We start from the raw sequence: 20,114 nt of genomic DNA, 5'->3' as shown, positions 1-20,114 counted from the left end.
AACATGCAATTTCACTTGAGTATCTTCCATCTCTTAATCTGGCTCTGTCTATTTAATGGAATTTTTGGTTGTTTATTTTGCACGTCAACACTTTTGTCGTTTTCATTTTGTATGTTGTGGTTGCGATGTTCTCGCTCTCCCTTTTGTACAATACAGTTCTGTTGAATTGTTCTTATTTTGGTCGAAGATTGAGCATATTCCAACCATAACAAGAGTTGACGTCATGCAAACGACACCCCTGCTCGAGTAGTGCTCTATCTTTTGCCTCAACGGCATCCAGACATATAATCAACAATCAGTTCATGTCCACACTGTACCATACCGTTGACTAATTTTGCCAACCTTTGTTATTAAGTAACCTAATCCTTTGACAGGAGAGAGGAATGAAAAAAGCCCACAATAGGAAAATATCAAACGTACCGTACATACTTGGACAGTGACAATGCAGTACCTACCAAAGCATGAATTTGGGAACCCTCTTCCTCCAAAGGGAAGTGAACAAGGCCTTCAGCTTGTCAACAAGAGATCTCAAACCATTTCTCTGACACAAAGGCGACAGGAATCAGTTGTCTTTCGGAGGGCGAAGGCCTGCGAGTAAAGTTGAAATATGTTAGAAGCTCATCATAGGATATTCAATACGATGTTTAAGTGGACCGTTGGTATTGTATCACAAACGTGACCGCATAGGTGGGAAATGATCATCATAGTCAAACAATTGGGTCACAACAACCAATTAAAAAAAATAAAATAATGTGCCCATATTCACCAGCAGCGCACTTTGGAGGCAGCGTGCTTAATTATTGAAGACACTTTGGACTGTTTGTACCAGATGAATTACTCTTCCCTCAGTGCCAGCATAATAAATCTGTTGCAGGGCTTTGGATACAATAAGTAAGTGTGACCATCTTTGCATGCCCAGCAGCTCAGATGACAGAAACTGTTATCCACTCTGACAGCGAATGCTGTTAAAATGAAGAAGCTTCTCGTCACACGACACATACAATGTTCAAGGTATTAAAATCCAAAAAGGCAATATTTTATTGTTGCCTATGCCTGCCATATTCATCCCCAAAGTGAAATACTTTCAAAATTGGCGTGAACTCCCTCTTCACCGATGCTTTACCGGCATTTGTGTTCTGGGATCTCCCCGTGGTAAACAAGTTAACGTGGATTTAAAGTCTTAAGTTGCAGTGGTGACCGTATGTTATTATAGTGACTCAGATGCATGCACTTGTCAAATATTACATTGGAGTTGAGTTTTCAAAATAGTATACCTGTCTGCAATTTCTATCAGGCAGAAAATATCCCCGGAGAGACTTCATAGCCCTTCTCATCACGGGCCGAGTCATTTTACACAACAACAGCAGCAGCAGCAGCAGCCCCTGGTAGATTTCAATCATACAGTCGAGTGTGATTTAATGTACGGGGCATGTTGCTCATCCAGCTTTCTTGGGTCCTGGATTTGTGGCTAAGCAAGGTTGCTTCAGGTTGATATAAGCTCATTTAAAGATTAAAGTGCAGCATGTAACCTACGATAGACCAGTCATGTACCCTCAAGCTCGGATTCACCAAACATTAAGACTTGAAATTTAAGCCTTATATCATGCAAATATAATAACTGGCTGATTGATTTTAAGTTGAGGGAATGTCTTGTAATGTTGCAGCTTGACTCCGCGCAAAAAAGTGTGTTTCACTAATAGCTGACGAGAAAACAATGGCATCCTCTTCAACTTGGAAGAACTTGTACACAATTGTGATTTGGTATGGTTTGTAAAGTCAGACAGCTAAATAAAAATCGATATAGCCACAGGAACCGTGAACGCACAGGTGTCAAACCTGAGGCCTGGGGGCGAGATCTGGCCCGCCACATCATTTGATGCGGTCCGCGAAAGCAAATAATAATAATAATAATAATAATCAATTTCATTTATAAGCGCCTTTCAAAACACTCAAGGACATTTTACAATCAAAACAATAACAATAAATCAAACATGTTGACTTCTATGATGCTTACTAACATTTTTGCCAAAATTTCAAATTCTCGTATGTAATATATAAGAGAGCTATTGTAAGTTTTCTTGTTACCAAAACCTTCATTACAGTAACTTAAACTATCGTTGAATAAACCATTATTCTTGACTTCCTTATATGGTTTCACAGTCATAACGGCCCTCCAAGGGAACCGCTAACTATAATGTGGCCCGTGACAAAAATGAGTTGAACATGATCTGCGTTGGGACAAAACTGATTTTCCTCATAGGAAATGAAAATCATCCATTCTAGGTTCCCAGCATAGAAACTTGTTGACTTCTATCTGCGATATAGAACGCTATGCATGGCGGCTTGGAGGATCACACTTGAGATTTTGGGACCAAAATCATTGGCCAAATTGCAACTTGTACGACCTCAAGTATTCTATTGTGAGAGTACACACATGACTGAATAATAAACATGTGTGATGGGTCCTTGTCTATTGTACCTGTTTCCATTGTAAGCCGTCTTGTAGACGGGCGTCTGCTGGATCATCTCGTCAGTGTAGATGGGGACGGCAGTCCGAACACACTCATGAGAGCACTGCAGGTTGTCATTGTAGGCAGTGAAGATATCCACCTTGCTGGGAACCCTGGCCGGGGTGAAATCTGTCAGGTTTTGGCAGCTTTCTTCCTGCTGGTGGATCTTGCGCTGATGGCTATTGTGGCGGCCATTTCCTGACTGTGCACAGCTACAAAAACACGCACCAAAGACAAAAAAACAAAAATAAAATCATACCTTGTGCTTGAGGAGTCTATAGGCCAATCTGAAGAAAGCAGGTGTTCTATACATTGTCCTGTCATGAGTAAAAAGAAAGGAGACTTTCCTACCAGTTTTTAAGGACAAGTGTTGTGATCAAGGCTGCGATAACCATAATGAGAGACACAGTGATAGTGATTATCTGATGAACTGCCAAACCTAAAATACAGTCAAGAAACAAGAACACAAAAATTGTAATTAATAGTTGAGGAAATGCCCCTGAAATAAAATCAAAACATAAAATCATCACTACTTTTCATAGGGCCCTGCAATTTTTCATTTTTTTAACAAAACAAAACGAACAAAATACACATTCAAATCGATTTACTCTTGCGGGATTTGGTTTGCTTCTGGAAGCAAACACATTTTTATTCAGCATCTACCTGTATTAACTTACCGTATTTTCCGCACTATAAGGCGTTTCGGAGTATAAGGCACACCTTCAATGAATGGTCTGTACACATATAGGTCACACCGCATTACAAGGCACATAGAATAGAAACTACACTTATGGCTGTGGTTGCGTTATGGATCCACGAGATGGAGTTATGCTTTAGGGAATACAAAACAATGTAGCTTTATTTCTATAGAGCTTTCGCAACTCCTGCAGCTGTAACAGAGCACTTTACAGAACATTAAAAATACTATGTCCAAGAAATCAGAATATTGATTCATATATAAGGCGCATCGGCTTGTACTGTCATCTTTGGAGAAAATTGAATGCTTTTAAGTGTGCCTCATAGTGTGGAAAATACGGTATACTGTTTTTGTTTTTTTTGTTTTCTTTGTTTCTCTTGCTCTCGCTCACTCACACACACACACACACACACACACAGCTGACAATATTAACCGAGTTGACACCTTGCACAAACAGTGAGTCTAATTTGTGTTTTCACAATGACAGGCACGACATACTCAGGCATGCACGTCATAGGCCTATCACAATAACATTTTGGGTCCTGACCCAAACTCAATGTATCATTTTATATCAAGTAGTCACACAGCCCTACCTATTGTTTCTGCCAAATTCAATATGCAAAACATTTTCATTGTGGCCTTAAATTGGTGAACTTGACCGATGACAATCTTTTAGTTCCAAATGTGTGTGAAGTACTAGTTGGCTGTATTTCTCCCCCACACTAATGTAGACAATAACCCAGACCCACAACCTTTTTGTTGTGGGTTTGTGGTTTTATTTATTTTGGTGACATTTTTGTTTGAGTGGATAATTTGTGCACGAATTTATTGTTTCATATCTTAGATTTAGTATGCTGTGTGAGTGAGTGATAGTGCATGAAAGCTTACTGGACACAATGACACATTGCAGTAGGTGACACGCTTCAAGAGGAAAAGAGAAAGAAAAGAGCGGTCATGATGAAAAGGCCTCGGTGGGCCCTCATACGTCTCACCTCTCCATCAACCAGCTGTCTAGTGAGACTGATCCAGGCCAATTTGTCTTTGGGAAAATCAAAAGCAAGTGCAGCTCAGTCATTTTGGAAAAGCTGCCTGCTGCCCGGCTGGACAGCCCCCTCGTATTATAAACATCTCTGGTCCAAGTCAACCTTGGATAAATGATATGTATACTTGGCAGCTATAACTTCCAGCTGCAATCGGGAGTCCTTTGCCACAGAAAAGACAGATTAACTTCTGACAAGTCATTTGCATTTCCTTCAAACCCTCTCTGGCCGTGACTGACGTCAAGGCTGTGGCCATTTATAAAGTAACATCTGTCCAATCTTAGCCATAATAGAGCAAGGCCTTAGGGGTGTTCACACGGCACACATTTGCTGCGGCGCTGCACCGATGTATTTTGTTGCGATATATTTTGCACCGCAGCAAATTGTGTGGAGCGTTCACACGTACAAAGCCGCTGAGCGTGTCAGCACCGGCACAGCATCGGTGCAGCCCCACTTGCGTTCACACGGCAGTTTCTGCAGCGGAGCAAAACGACAGAAAACAAATGAGCTGTCGTGTTGGTCCTTTTTAAAACGTATACACAACTCAAGGGACTACTGGATAGGCACGCCCTTCTCCTTCTGCTCGAGAGTGACTGCCCCCGGTAACGTAGATCAACGATGACTTCAATGACACTCAGAAAAGCAAACACGTAATGCGCCAAACAGAAAATCAAGAGAGGAAATCACAAAATAAATTATATGGGGGGCGGGGGGTTGTGAACACACAACAAAGGAACAAACTACACAAACAACTCCGAGACAGTCCAGTCTCCTACAAAAGGAAAGATGTTACCAGCCAAGTCTTGTGTCGTTATTAAACAAACACATGACGGAAGTCCGGCAGAGCACGAAAGCAACGCATTCTCGCCGTACGTACTCTTCACAAGCATTTGCTCTGGAGCAAATTTAACCCAGTTGCGTTCACACGTGCAAATTTACATCGGTGCTGCTTCGCAAACGAGCATTTGCTCCGGAGCAGATTTTTAAACCACCTCCCTGAGGTGGATCAAATTTGGTCCGGTGTAAGCTGTTTTCCGGGGCTACGCCGGAGCTAATTTGCACGTGTGAACGCTCTACTGGGGCAGCCCCGGCGTAGCACCGGACCAAATCTTGCCGTGTGAACACCCCTCTTGATCAATAGCCAAGGTCCCTTTAGACCAGAATAGCTTCATTTCATAAATGGTAGTGGGAGTAGGAGCCACTGTACTCTGAGGCATAGAGTAATTGTAAAACGGTGTCTTGTAAAACAACCAATGATTTATTCTGGTAGGTTGGGCTAAATGATGTACAGTGGTACCCCTACTTACTAAAATTAATTGGTTGTGGAAGAAATTTCTTTACTACAAAACTTTGTAAGAAGAAACGCGTTTTCCATGTAAATGCCCTAATCCGTTCCAAGCCGTGGTTTTTGCCTGACGTTTTGTAAAGAACTGATCCAAGGATGTTTGTTTTTGTCGGCTTTTAACAATCCTTCACAAATATCCAAGGCAAACATCGGCATAGTGAGCGATCGCCCAACATGTGAACCCTTTTTCTGGGTGATTCACATTTACGTAAAACTATCGGAACGCCTCATGACACAAGGGACGAATGACGAGGACACTGCATAGACACATATCTATCTATCCACACACATAGACACGTACAGTAGTCCCTCTTAGCCAATGGGATGCCAGGATGATGTTCGGTAATAGCCAATGGCAGAGCAGCTATATAAGTATGTTGTGTTCAGGAAACTCGGAGCTGTGAGCAGCAGCCCATCCTGTATTTTTACCTTTCGTATCTTGAAATTTATTTCGTAAAAAGAGGCAATATTTTCCTGGTGAGGCGTTTCGTAACTTGAAAATGTATGAAGAGACGTTCGTAAGTAGCGGTACCACTGTAATTGTTTTTGTTCTTTGCATCTTTGAAGATCAGAAGGCTTTAAAATGGCTGACATTATGGAAAACACTGCATTGAAAACAGCTAGTAATCCATCCATCCTTTATGGGCATACATAGTGAAACAACAATCCACACTCACAATCACCTATGGACAATATAGATTGTCCAACCAAGCTACCATGCATGTCTTTGGAATGTGGGAGGAAACCGGAGAAAACACAGGGAGAACATGCAAACCCTGCACCTCTGTACTGCGGGGCCGACGTGCTAGCAGTGAATGAGCTAATAATTCTTCAATAAAATACTATTGTGGAGATACACAGAGAAACGGAGGAAACAGAAGGACCACTTGTCCCTTGGTCTGAGTATGTATTATATATCCTTTGTGCAGGCTATCTGGTTGAAAAATCATTTTTGGCAAGCACCTTTCTTCAAAGATACTCAGTTTGGTAAAATTGCTGCCAAGTAAAAGAGGCAGAGAAGATGATATGGTAGATAAAGATGGAGGGGACAGAAGATACCTCTGGGCAGCGAGCATTGGAGTCTCCTCTAAAGCCTTCATGGTGCTTTGATGTACGTGACAAAGGATGGTGGTGAAATGGATTATGCCCCCTTGCTACTTAATTTAATAAGAGATCTAGAGCAGAATATAAAGATTCAGAGCAGTGTTAATGCATGGGCACGTAAAGGTAATCTGAAAATACACCAGTGCAGGTTGTATGACGGTTACATTATCTGTTCAACGAAATGAAAAAGAGGATACACCACAAAATATCCAAATAGATAAAGAAAAAATGAATTCAAACTGCCAAAAGAGTAAAGGGCAGACTGAAGAGTACAGCAAACCCCCATATTTCACTACTTGCAAACTCACAATTTATTTTTAGTTTATATATTTTTTTTAAGTCTAGATTGTCCCTGGGTGTGATTGTGAGAGCGAACGGTTGTTTGTCTGTGTGTCCGCTATGATTGGCTGCCAAACCAGTACGGGGTGTACTCCTCTGACTGCCCGAAAATGACTGGGATAGGCTGCAGCATGTCCGCAGCCGTCGGGGAGATTAAGCAGTTAAGAAAATGGGGTGGATGGATGGACTATACATCTAGCTATTAATATATCTGGATCCAGATGAGTTTAATTTGTGCACCTACTTGACAAAATAAAATGGAATAAATTGGACAAAAACTTTTTTTCAGTGTAGTTGCCAAGCAAATGAGTTCTAAGTGTCAAACAGCTTTCATTTTGTGCAACTGGCTGGCTATCAGTGTGTAATTGCAGGCAATTGTTGTAAGAGACATTTGGAGCTAATGGAGACAACACCCACGCGGCATCGCTCATAAAGCCGATGAACAATGTGGGGAATGCCTCTTATCTTTGAAATGTCGATGGAACTGAAAGAAACACAGTCACCTTGTTACCAGCCGAGATTCCCAGAGACATATTTAATACAGCCAACACTCTGCCACAACCAGAAACCTTGACAGGACAGGTGAGGAGAAGACTTCCGTCAAAGGCGGACTGCTGATAGTTAGGAATTGGCAATTAACGTTGGTGTCAAAGTGTCAATCTATACTGATTTCCACTGAGCCACCAGGCAATCTAAAACACTTACTGAAGGACAGAGTGCTGAGAGAGGCGGAGTGGAGAGCGGGGGCAGAGTGAGATGAGGGAAAGGTTGAAGGGGGTATCAGAAACAATTGCTCGACAATGCATCGCTCTCATTGTCAAAGGCATCACTGAATAATTCAGTCAGTCTGGATGGAAAAATGGCCAAAAAGAGGAAAATGGGGTGTATTGCTACGACGGTGGTGTCTTTTAGAAGAGAATAATATCTGTCGGCATTGATCGAATATATTTATGTTAGATATCACTTTTTTTTTCAGAACCAGTATTCACTCTTTTAGTACTCACAAATACACAGTACCAATATGTCTAGCGCTTTTGAAATCCAAAATTAAGTTGAACATAATGACAAAAATGTGAACAGAGACCTTTCTTTCTGAAGCAGTAATAGCATCACAGCATAATCGCATCAACTACAGCCGAGCTGTACTTAGAATGTCAGATTTTGTTTCCCTTAAGTATCGGTGGCCGGTATTGGCAGTCACCACGAGTACTGATACCTTAAATATACAGTGTGTAGAATTTGGTGCCATCTAGTGGTGAACTGGCAGAATTCAATGACGTAAGCTCAAAGTGCGTGCATTTTGAAGCATGCGCACTACGGTGCCTCAGAGGGAGCACACTTAGCAAGCCTACCACCAATTTCTTCAGCAGAGGTGCAAGCAAAATGTCGCCTCATACGACTTTAAGTATGACCTCAAGCGAGTGAGTAAGTGCATGGCTATTTTTACAGATGCTGTAGTCATCATAATGAGGAAATACGTTCACTAAGTTTGTCTTCTTCGGGTATCCATCGCAGAAAGATGGCGGCAAAACATGCCCACCTCCTGTCGGGAGGTGTGTCCAATGTAATATAATTAGTGACTACTTCACCTACAATCATGTTTCAAAAAATATGTTAATGTAATAAAACATTTTTTTTCACATATTGTTGTAATTAAATGCAGGCTTTTGAAATACAATTGTACCTTTACTCACGAAATCAATGTGTTCGGCAAGAAATTTCTTAACTAGAAATTTTTGGAAGGAGAGACGCATTTTCAATGGAAATGCCCTCATCTGTTCCAAGCCCCCCCCCCCCCCCCCCAAAAAAAAATTCACACAGAAATGTTTCCTAAAGCATAAAATGCATCAAAATATGTACCAAATACAGTGGTGCCTCTACTTATGAAATTAATTGGTTCTGGGAGAAAAAGTAGCATTTTCCATGTAAATGCCCTAATTCGTTCCAAGCCCCGCCCCCAGCTCCCCCATGTGCATCCACAATCCATGTCACATTTCTGACATTTAAAATTAGCTCGTCCCTGTTTCCGTCAGGAGAAGTTTATTTTCTTAATTTAGGTAATCTTAACTGGTTAGCAGACGGGCAATGGAATTCCATTCATCTCAAATATTCCAAACGGCTCTCTTTCCTGTCTAATAGTGGTATCAAAAAAAAAAGACAGCATCTGGACCTCTCTTGCTCGAGGCGGATATGTCAAGCCATGAAAAAGTTGCTGAGCAAAGGACAGACAGTGAAAGCATCTGCACACTCTGGTCTCTTCATGTCCTCTTGGCTGGGTGTAAATCGTGGAAAAGGGGGTGTGACTCGCCTCGCCTGTCAACCGGCATCAGCATTTCAGTCTACATGAAATACCCGGGAGAAGGAGATTGATTTTTCATCCACTTTCAATCGTCAATACTGATCATGGGGAAATGAATTTGACAGGCCAGGGTAACTGCAGTGAAAGTGGTTTGTGTGTTTTCATGTCCTTTTTTTTTTTTTTTTTTAAGAGGCTTAGTTATATGTCTTCGCAGGTCTCAACACAGGTTAGAATGATACATTTTAATGATCAGTGAATGTTCTTCTTTAAGCTTTTAACTCATACTCCACTTAGCATTAATTTTAAACGTCCTCACATTGCTCGTCTCTCAAAACGGCATTCATTTTCTGACTCTTTTCATTTCACACTCTTCCTCAACCCTCCAGTCACCTCTACACATCAGAGTTGCAAAACAAAGGTGGAAGACCGCAATATATTACAAACAGCACTTTTATTTGCATTTATATTACCATTTCACGAGCATTTAGTAAGGGCCAAATTATCGGAAGTGCTTTTCCCGACTGCATTTTCAATCATCGCTTTATCTACAACGGTGCCAACAGCGCCGTCGGTTCGGCATTCAGTGAGTTGGCAGTTTGAACAACACAGCCATTCAGAATTACTAGGAACCATACGAGGACATAGAAACACATGCTTTGGGGTCCCTCCTAAGGTCATGTACAAATTGAGATTCCACTCGATTTGTTTTAATAAATGTTTCATGATAACTCTTCTTTTTTTAAGTGGGTTTTTTTGTTTGTTTGTTTTAGTGTGTTTGTATGTTAGTCCTACTTCTTTGGCTATTATTCAGTTTGCTGGCTGCTCTGAGCTGTTTAAGTGCATTTCGGTCCACCTGCCTTCGAGCAGCATTTCGTGACAGACCTTGATCGGAATGCATTTGCAAAAGAATACGATTATTGGCTTTTTTTTTTTTTGTTTCAGCCAAGAGTAGCCTTTCATGTTCCTGTTTGTCAAACTCTACAACCCGACTACACGTACAAATGGCAATATTGAAGTGATAGCTGAGCTATCTATGGATGGCGTTCGTCTGCACGATGGCAAAATGGGCTGGAGCGAATGTCATGTTGCGGCTATTGGACACCCTGTTATGCTCCCACTATTATGTCAAGATCGAGCTCAAAAGTCTGAATTCCAGCCGTGCAAATAAAATAAAATAAAATGAAGAGCAAAAAAAATCTTGAAAGTGTGTTTTGCATGCTCAGAAGCATGCCGATCTGCTTTATCCTCACAAGAGTGCTAGAGACTATCCCAGCTGTCTTCGGGCAGTAGGCGGGGGACACCCTGAACCGGTTGCCAGCCAATCGCAGGGCACACAAAGACGAACAACCATCCCTCACTCACTCACACTTAGGGACAATTTCGAGTGTTCAATCAGCCTGCCATGCATGTTTTTTGGAATGTGGGAGGAAACCGGAGTACCCGGAGAAAACCCACACCAGCACGTGGAGAGCATGCAAACTCTACATTGGGAGGCCGAAGCTGGAATTGAACCCTCGACCTCTGCACGCGCTAACCACTCGACCATCGAGCCGCCGTGTTTCAAACTTGATTGTGAAAATCCTTAGAATGCGAAAATTGAACTCAACTGAAGTCTGGGTAATACATCCACTGCTCACCAACGAATTTCATGTCAGAGGGGCGTTTTTCTGAATGAATTTGGGGGATTGTGCACTCAACACCCGCCCACCCAATACATCCCAGACAACTATAAACACACAAATTAGATGCGTGCTTATTCACTGAGACAAAGCATATTAATGACTTTCATTTGTGCTGACTGCTGACGTTATTCATGAGTCAGTTTGACTCATGCAGATTATTTAGTGCAAGGGTGAGTGCACATACTGTAATCTCACAGTTACTGAGAGCCTGACTAATTATGATAAGTACTTTTTTTTCCTAATCTGTAGTGACAGGAGCCTTATGTAAAGTTAAAAGAAGTATTTAAAAACTGCAGTTTGTTCAAATGTTTTGAATTAAACAAATCAAATTGAATCTGGGGCAAAATGTCTTTGGAAGATTTTATACACCAATAATGTTACATTCAGCAGAGGGTGCGATTGATGCCAAATGTGTTAAACAACAAACAAAACAACAACAAAAAGCAGGGCGACTGAAGTCTTAATTGCGGATGCATAGTTCAACAGAGAAAACATGATGAATCTGGTTTAGGTGAATAGGAGTGTGTTATGTAGCCCATATGAGAGAAAAACGCCTGCTGGAGAAAAGGAATGTTTAGGCTTGCCTTCGCTTATATAGGACACGTCAAACTGGAATGTACGGTGCATTTTTTATCAATATCTTGAAATATTTAGCATGGTTAAGTAAGTTGGCACCGTGGGGGTAAGTCTAAAAGACAACATGATGATGAACATATCGTCGCTGTCCTGTGAAAAACACATACACCCATTTTTCTCATAAAAAAAAAGAAATTAATGGTTGTCCGCGTTTCACAGGATAGCGAGGATATATTGTATCCACATACACCCAAAACAGCTGGGTTCCAACTGCACACAAATACAAGTCGGATACAAGACAGCAAACATACATCATGAACACAAAAACCTTTTGTCAGAAGCGCACAATGAATGAGACAGGACTACTTGCACTTTGGGCTATGCGGGGTGTTGATGGTTCTACTGAGGCCGAACAGTGACATGAAAATATAAATTCCTCAATCCAAATTTTTATTCCACTCTGCACTGAAATGTAATCTAACTACTATCCACAAAGTTAATGGAAATTGTTTGTGTACCGCACTATAAGGCGCACCTAAAAACATGCAATTTTCTCAAAAGCCATCAATGCGCCTTATAATTGGATGCGCCTTATATATGGATCAATATTCTGTTTTCTTGGCAGTAGTATTTTAAATGTTAAAATGTCAAGTGCTTTGTTACAACTGCAGCGGTTGTGAAAGCTCTGTGTAAATAAAGCTGCAATTGCATTGTATTGTATTCCCTTTAGCGTAGCGCCATCTAGTGGATGCATAACACCACAGCAGCCACTATTGTAGCTTCTATTCTATGTGCGCCCTATTCACGAAAACAGTTTTAAAATAGGCCATTCATTGAAGGTGCGCCTTATAATCCGATGCACCTTATAGTGCAGAAAATACGGTAACCTATCCACAAAGTTTGTGGAAATCCTTTGTGTCAGATTTGTCCAATGCAAACAAAGTAACCCAATAACATGCAAACAGCCAAGAGGGAGGAAAACAACTGACTCATCTTGTTTGGTGTGTGTGGGGTGGGGTTATGGCAGTCTAAATAAAACGTTGTGTTCTCCACACAATGAATCTCTGGGGCAGTGCAGACAGACTGATAAGCAAATGGCTGGAGATATCTTACCTGATGTATCTCCATATGGCTTTGGTGGCTTGACAGTCTCCCCAAAGCTGTTTGCGGCCTTTGTGGTGCTGAGCCTCTTGGGTTCCGGTGTAGTCACCATAATAAACGTCCTTTGGGAGAGCCTCGTAGTACTGCTAGTGGTTGTTGCCACTGTGGTAGTTAAGGCCCGGGTGGGCAGGTTAACTTTGGGCTGATGTTTACCATCCTCATCTGTACTATCTGTGCCTGTGGGTCCCCAGTCAATAAATCCGGCCACCGTAGTAGTCCGGCCCTCCTGAGACTTGTCGAAGCTCTCCCATTTGAGCTGCCTTCTGGCTCTGAGTAGCAACCTTGCTGCGTCTCCCCTGTTTGCTCTGGAAAAAGCCGCTGGAGATTCCGCTATGACTGGCTCACCCATCTCCATTTCAGAGTACGGCAACCTGCATTCCTTACATGGTGACGGTCGTTTGTGCAGGGTCTTCCGAGACTTTTGCGCTGCGACCTTTGGCCCTATCCTTAATTTATTGTCTTGGGGTGGAGGGATAGGGCTCAAAAGCTTGCGCGCCAGAGGGCTGACCGTTCTCCAGTGGATGGTGTTCGGCGTGTCCCAAACGGGCTGCAGGCGAGGTCTTGAGCGAGGCACCGGCTTAGGCATGAGTTTGAGCGCCAAACCTTGACTGAGGGGGCTGCAGACAGAGAAGTCCAAGGTCATGTGGGTCATTGCCAGCAGAATCCACACCCGGTGCCCCACACAGCTGCCTGGCTTCAAAGCAGATGGACTGCTGATAAAAGAAGACATGAAAAGAGGAAAGTCATTTGAGAATCAGGCTGCGCACTACGTATTCAAACCATACAAATTTGATAAGTAAGGGTCTATCATGAAGATTAACGTCTGTATTTACCCTCCATTTAAACTCTTGGCCAAGTTTTACTCCATAACGTCGACTCAATTAAGCCGCGATATTAATTTGTTTCACTGAAACCCACTTGAATTAAAGTGTAAAGGTCAGAGAAAGTGAATGTACAACATGGACGATGATGGTTTTTATCCTTTGACGTTTTGCATTTGGAACGCCTTGAATTTCCAGATGCATATGAACCCTGGGATAATTAAAGCAACACGCAAGGACATTCACCCTTTACCTAATCCTCATTTCATGCCTTAGTTACCGCAGACACAAAAAGCATATGTTTCCCAGAGGCTAATTATAATACCGAATGCATTGCGATGTTCAGTAAGGTAGCTCTCCCGTGATACACCCGGAACAGAGAAAAGAACAGCACGCACATCGCAGAAATCCTGATTCAAATGGATGTTTGCATGAACAAATTCTTCCCTTTTTATGTTTCAACGGTAGACAACCACGAATGCCGCCCGGTGACAAGGCCGCATTTCTTCCTTGATTCATTCAAGTATATCTTGCGTCTATCCTTGAACATGTTCAGCTCAAGCATGTGAAGGATTTGATTTGGAATCACCACATCGATTTGAATTAACAAGCCATAGCATTGCAACACTATGACGTGGTCGAGGCAAATAACACTTGGGTTTTATTTGACACTTTAAAAGGAGTTAATACTTTTCTTTTAGGTTTCTCCGTAAGCTTCACTGGCACTGAGACTCCATGCAACTTACTCCCAAATATAAACACCGGAGAGGAAAGCACAAGTACACTGCCTGATAAATAATTTAGAATGACATTTTAATTGAGCCATAAAAGGTAACTGATGTGGTCACGACACCGCAGTGACAAGGTCGACATATTGTTGACAAGTATAATTAGTATTTCAAGAGCTTCAGCCCTGACCTCGACTGAGATCCTGGCAATCATCACAATGGAGGCGACAGTGTTTGGAGAAGAGAGCTGAATTAAGAAGCATACGGTGAACAAAAGACCGGAAAATGACACCGGGTGCGCAATTTTACAAAACATACAGTATTGTTTCAAGAAGTGCGCCAATCAGTGTTACATACACTGAAATAGGGCTACAATTATTAATTTGATAACCAGTCAAATGGGATAATGTCAAACGTTTTTTTTTTTTAATTTCCACCCCTCTCTTCAAAAACACATTCTTTCAAATTGGCAGTGCACAAAGGTACACAGACAGGTTGCTGCATTAAAATCCCACAGCTCTTATAGTCATACAATTATGAAAAAAATATATATACTGTATATATATATATATATACAGGCCCGGTGGTCCATAGGTCGACCTCACAATGCAGAGGTACCGGGTTCAATTCCTGCTCCGGCCTCACTGTGTGGAGTTTGCATGTTCTCCCCGGGCCTGCGTGGGTTTTCTCTGGGTACTCCGGTTTCCTCGCATATTCCAAAAACATGCGTGGCAGATGAATGGAACACTCTCAATTGTCCCGAGGTGTGAGTGTGAGCGTGGATGGTTGTTCGCCTGTGTGCACCCTGCAATGGGCTGGCAACCGGATCAGGGTGTCCCCCGCCTACCGCCCGAAGACGGCTGGGATAGGCTCCAGCACCCCCTGCGACCCTTGTGAGGATAAGCGGATCGGAAAATGGAAGGATGGATATATGTGTACATATACAATGTTAATTATCTGAGTGATTGGTTGGTAGGACGGTCGTTTCCAAGTTGGTCAACAGCAACCCCCTTCTGTTGAGCGCCCCCAGGTAACACCCCCTTCTGGGGCATAAATCGAGGGAATCCACATAGAAAATTGAGAAATGAAGAAGCCTTTTGGGTTTTTTAACTACTGTACAGCCATTAGCACAATGCCAACACTCTCTCTCTCTCTCTCTCTCTTTTTAATGTTAGCAAATGTTGTCAATCATTTTACGGCTGTGAGCGATCTCTTAAAATAGTCCAACTTTGCTTGTTTTGGAGTTGTTTATTGACCCTCACGTTGATTAACACGTATAACGGGTTTATGTGAACTCGACACGTTATGCGTTTTACAAACATCGTGAGCAATGCAATCGGATTCACTGCAAAACCCTATCAACAGAGCTAGCGGCTAAGAATAGGTACTTCTCTGGCTCCAAAAGAACAATTTTTCAAAACACTGCATCAACATAAAGCTCATGTAACCCGACTGACAAGTGTGTATTCTTCCTATGATGAAAAACAAGTTATATTCAATGCGGTTCAGTCTCCAATTGCTTCTTCTGGTCTTTCATCTGACGTGATTTGCATGTGCATTTCCCCCAAAGAGGCCAAGGCGCGCACACAGCAGGAACAGCACACTTCAATACAAGGTACACAGCAGGGACAGAACAGGGTGACTGACGTAATAATCGCGCAACACAGCAAATTGATCATGAAATTCATTTTGAACTTTTAGCGATTTTGTTGTGGCCACCCTCCACGACACGCGACCCCCCTCCCGCCCAAAAAAGTAAAAATAAAGAAACTGATTCAACAGACATCAGGGATTCGTAATTTAATATCAAGACTGATATTTTGAGACCATACCAAAAAATAAAAATGAAAAATTGCATGTGTACAGCACAGATGAAAGCTAAAGACTAGTATTAGCGATGTGAGCATACCAGATTGCTTTCTGATGCAAATGGGTGTCTGGTGTCCTACTTTTTGAGCACATGCTCCATCATACCGTCATTACCAACCTAAGTAAAAAAGTTAAGCCTAAACAATAGGGTTGGAAATCCTTTTAGTGCAGATTGTGATGTTCCCTGATTCGGAGGACAGGGTCACAAAACATAATGGCGGTGAATGCTCTCTCTGCGGGGAAAAAGACAGATGGGTTTTGGTTGGAAAGCCACATTTGGAGCTGAACACTGAGCAATTGAAACCTCTGGTGAACTGGGGACAATTCCTATTCACGATTGGGAAGGTTTAAATTGACCAAAGGTATGTAGAACAGGAGCATTATTAGCAACCTCCTAACTCTTTCATTCCACAAGACATATTTGTGTGTCTTTTTAAAATTAGGCCCTGCCTACCAAGGACGTACTTGTACGTCTAAGTCTTTTTTTGCATCACAGAGAGGAGGAGGGGCTGATGCAATCTGTGAGTGAGAATAAGCCGTTTGACGGCTTATTCGTAAAAAAGCGACCAGTAGGTGGCAGTGGTACCTCACGTGATTGAAAAGCATGATTTTACAAAAAGTTTTTTGCCCAGGAATCACCATTTCCATGAAACTTAGCCATTTTGTAATGCCGATTGCTGAAGAAAGGAAAACGATTTTTTCTGCTGAAAGAAGAGAGTCCATACTTTATTTTGGTCGGCTCCATGTTTATATATATACGTATATATTGCAAGATCGGTCAAAATCCAGTAAAACGCTGGGATTGAGGGGGTTGCTCCAGTGAAAATGACTGGGATTGAATGAGCTAATCAAGAATCTCAAAGCACAGAGTAGAACCGAATAGTTTGTTGTAAAATAAAATATGAAGTAGCAGTCGGGTGGCAGTGTTGGGGAGGGGCGGTTAGACACGGCTCGACTTTGATCTTCATGTTTAATCTCGAATCTTTGGCAAAGAAAGTTGATTTGATGTTGTGCCAAACACACATTTGCGATTGAACCATTCCTCGTTTTCATGGCCACACTATTATACACCATAGCAGTGGATTTAATTGCAAATATTTTCAGCACTAATCAAAATTTTATGACGGCCTAAAATCTCTTTTTTTTTGTACTGGGTCAAAAATATAATTTGTTGGGTTCAGTGCTTTGCAAACACGAAAAGTGAGGACAGACTAATTAACTGAAAGGTTCAAGTTCCTCACATCATGAAGGATGAAATGAGCCTCATATTGCCTTTCTAGTTAGCTTCACAACAAAATGCTGAATAAAAGGCAGGGTAAAGGATGACGATGATTGTTTTCATTCTTCTATTACGGGGGCTTTTAAGATAAAGATTGTTTTGCATGAGAGGATATTGCCCTTGTAACATTTTTTTTTAATGTCGTATGAGTATGCATCTGCTCTCTAGATGTTTGGAATGAGCCACGGTGGAAGTTGAGTGCTTCTGAAATCTGGGGACTTACTATCCAGCCCTTCTTTTTGCTTCATGTCAGCGTTACCTCATGGATTTCATGTAGATATGATCAACTGGTGCTTGTATTTTAGCAAAGGGATGCAAGAGAGAGAATTGTGGCCTGGAACTGTCACAATACTGCAGCCTAGATTAATTGCACAACCGCCTTGACGCCACTACGATCAAGCTTTTACATGTCCGGGTCTTCGCACTTTTTCGTCGCTGCTCCTCCGTCAACTCTGCACAAGTAAACCTACTCGCCCATCTATGTACTCCCTAATATTTTAAAGGCGGGTTGTTGTAAAGCGGACATTATCCCAGCTGACTTTGAGGCAAAAGATGGGGTATATCATGAGCTGGTGACCAATCACAGATCAATAACAGACAAGATAAAAAACGGACTCTCACACCAAGAGTCTTCAGTTAAATAAATTCCAAAACACAGTGGATCTCATGGATTTCAGTGAGTTAACGCCAAAGCGCTCACCATGGTAGTCAGTGGCCTCCGAAGTAGCGGATTTTCACAGGCCGCCCCAAGGTGAGTTGGCACAAAACACCATGGGGGTTTACTCTTGCACATTGCTGCGCCAGTGAAATGGTCATTGTTTTACAGCGCACTGCGCTGCTCCAGTAATTCATCATCATCATAATTTTTTATGTACTCGTGCTGTACATCGTGCATATGTGTGTGTGCTTAACTGTAAGCAAGTTACTGTACTGTATTTTTAGAGGTGCCTCAATGTAGCTGGTGCCAGTATTGCTTTCGATTGGTTGCCATGACAACCAGGATCAAATTTATTTGAGGTTGTTGTTTTGTGAAAGACCGGGCGAGCCACTTGAACATATTTGATGATCAGCAAATAAAATTGATTCAATATTTTCATCACAATTGTGTCATTACGATGACTGGAGTTGCAGTTGTAAGAATGCTACCGTAAAAAAAATAAATAAATAAAATAAATCCACCAGCAGCATGTCTGAAGTAGAAAAGCTCCAGGTGAAAAAAAGGCTGCTGGCGTATCTTGTTTTTGGAGTGGGGGGATGGGGGGCAGTTAATAGGGTATAATATTTTAATGCAATGTGATAGGCACACATTACGAGTGCTGGTGTAGTCGGTGAGTGCCAAATGCCAGGTGTGTCCCACGCCATCAGCACAGGTCGGACCTCGCCAGGCAGGCGGTTAACTGAATCTTAACGTGCAATATCATGTTTCACCTTCACGGGGCGCTAGACTTACAAAAGCATCTGGAAGAAGAAAAGTGTCGACGGAAGAAGGAAGGCGAGCAGCATGGACCCCATTGTCCCGGGTGGACTCACAAAAACTTGCAGTCATTCTCATGTTGGAAGTGTTAAGTTACTTTTGGCATCATTTGTTTCTATTTGACATATTGCTGGTCGTGAAATTCGTAGGAATGCTCTTCTCGTGTGCGGCGGGACTCGTCGCTGGACACTGCTTAATCGTCGGCCATCTTACTTGCTATTTCAATGAATGGAACGGCTCCAAATGACAGATTTCTGTTGATGGGAGAATGCACGCGGCCAGAAATTTTCAATTAACGGCAAACGGTACAATATAACCCGAAATCATCAGGCGATATTTTCTTTCTGTGTCACATCAGATTCCGTAAACAATCATCTCTGCAGCTAATTAGAAATGGCACCCAATTATTGTCTATTGTACTGTATCCTTGGCCCACTTCGAGTGTCGGCATCACACTGTGATCACTTGTGTGGAGTCGTGCAGGTCTTTAATTAGAACTTGTCTTGAGTTTGCAGAAGTGATGCTTCAATAGGTGCTCTTCCCATTTTGGTGGGCGGGGGCGGTGAAAGAGGCATGTCTTTCATTCATCGCATCGCCTTGCAGCCCGGGGCTGTCACCGCTATCAGCGTGGTCTTGACAGCCTCACCGCTGAGTCCACATCATTTTCTAACCCACACAGTCATTGAAAGGTCCCTTGGTGAAGGTGACTCCAATTCTGTAAAAGGCAAATGCGGAAGCAGATTCTCTTTGCCAGACAGGATTTAGACTGAATCAATGATTCAATGGGTGCTTTGTTTTATCTCTCAGTGGGACGTTTTCGTGTCGGGGTTTAGCGAATATAGTCAGGCCCTCGCTAAGATTTCAGGGAACCAAAAATAACTAGTGCTGTGACTCGTGGTAGCATTAGCAATTGATAATGTGTTTATGTGCTTAACTGTGTTTCCTTGCTCTCTCTCACTGTCTCTCTCTCGTTCTCTCTAACACACACATCCATAAATGTCACTTTGAGAATTTAAAACCTACTGTGAAAAAACAGTTACAGCTTCAGTTGAGGAAGTTTCAAACTACAGTGGGTGGTTTTCCCTGGCGGATCCAAACAGAGTGGAAAGGGAACTTTCCGAACATATTGCAAGAGTAATAGATAGATGTTATTACAAACGTTTTTTTGGTTTGTCGGACATTTGACAGCA

General features: G+C 42.2%; 1 protein-coding gene across 1 annotated transcript in view; it reads right to left on the bottom strand.

Annotated features, from left to right (window-relative positions):
- ajap1 (adherens junctions associated protein 1) overlaps positions 1-20,114 on the bottom strand; it is a 42,799-nt gene that overhangs the window by 9,772 nt on the left and 12,913 nt on the right. Inside the window, exons 2-5 of the mRNA XM_086107861.1 lie at positions 12,706-13,466; positions 2,862-2,949; positions 2,480-2,722; positions 456-588 (exon numbers count right to left, since the gene is read on the bottom strand). Coding sequence (XP_085963987.1) covers positions 516-588; positions 2,480-2,722; positions 2,862-2,949; positions 12,706-13,466 — 1,165 coding nt within the window. The 3' untranslated portion in view covers positions 456-515. The remainder of the gene's footprint in view (positions 1-455; positions 589-2,479; positions 2,723-2,861; positions 2,950-12,705; positions 13,467-20,114) is intronic.

The sequence above is a fragment of the Hippocampus guttulatus genome, chromosome 1, assembly GCF_054856545.1.
Source record: "Hippocampus guttulatus isolate MCC_2025c chromosome 1, RoL_Hgut_1.0, whole genome shotgun sequence".
Taxonomy (NCBI): Eukaryota; Metazoa; Chordata; class Actinopteri; order Syngnathiformes; family Syngnathidae; genus Hippocampus; species Hippocampus guttulatus.
The sequence above is the reverse complement of the archived record's forward strand: the minus strand, read 5'-3'. Positions and strand labels throughout refer to the sequence as shown.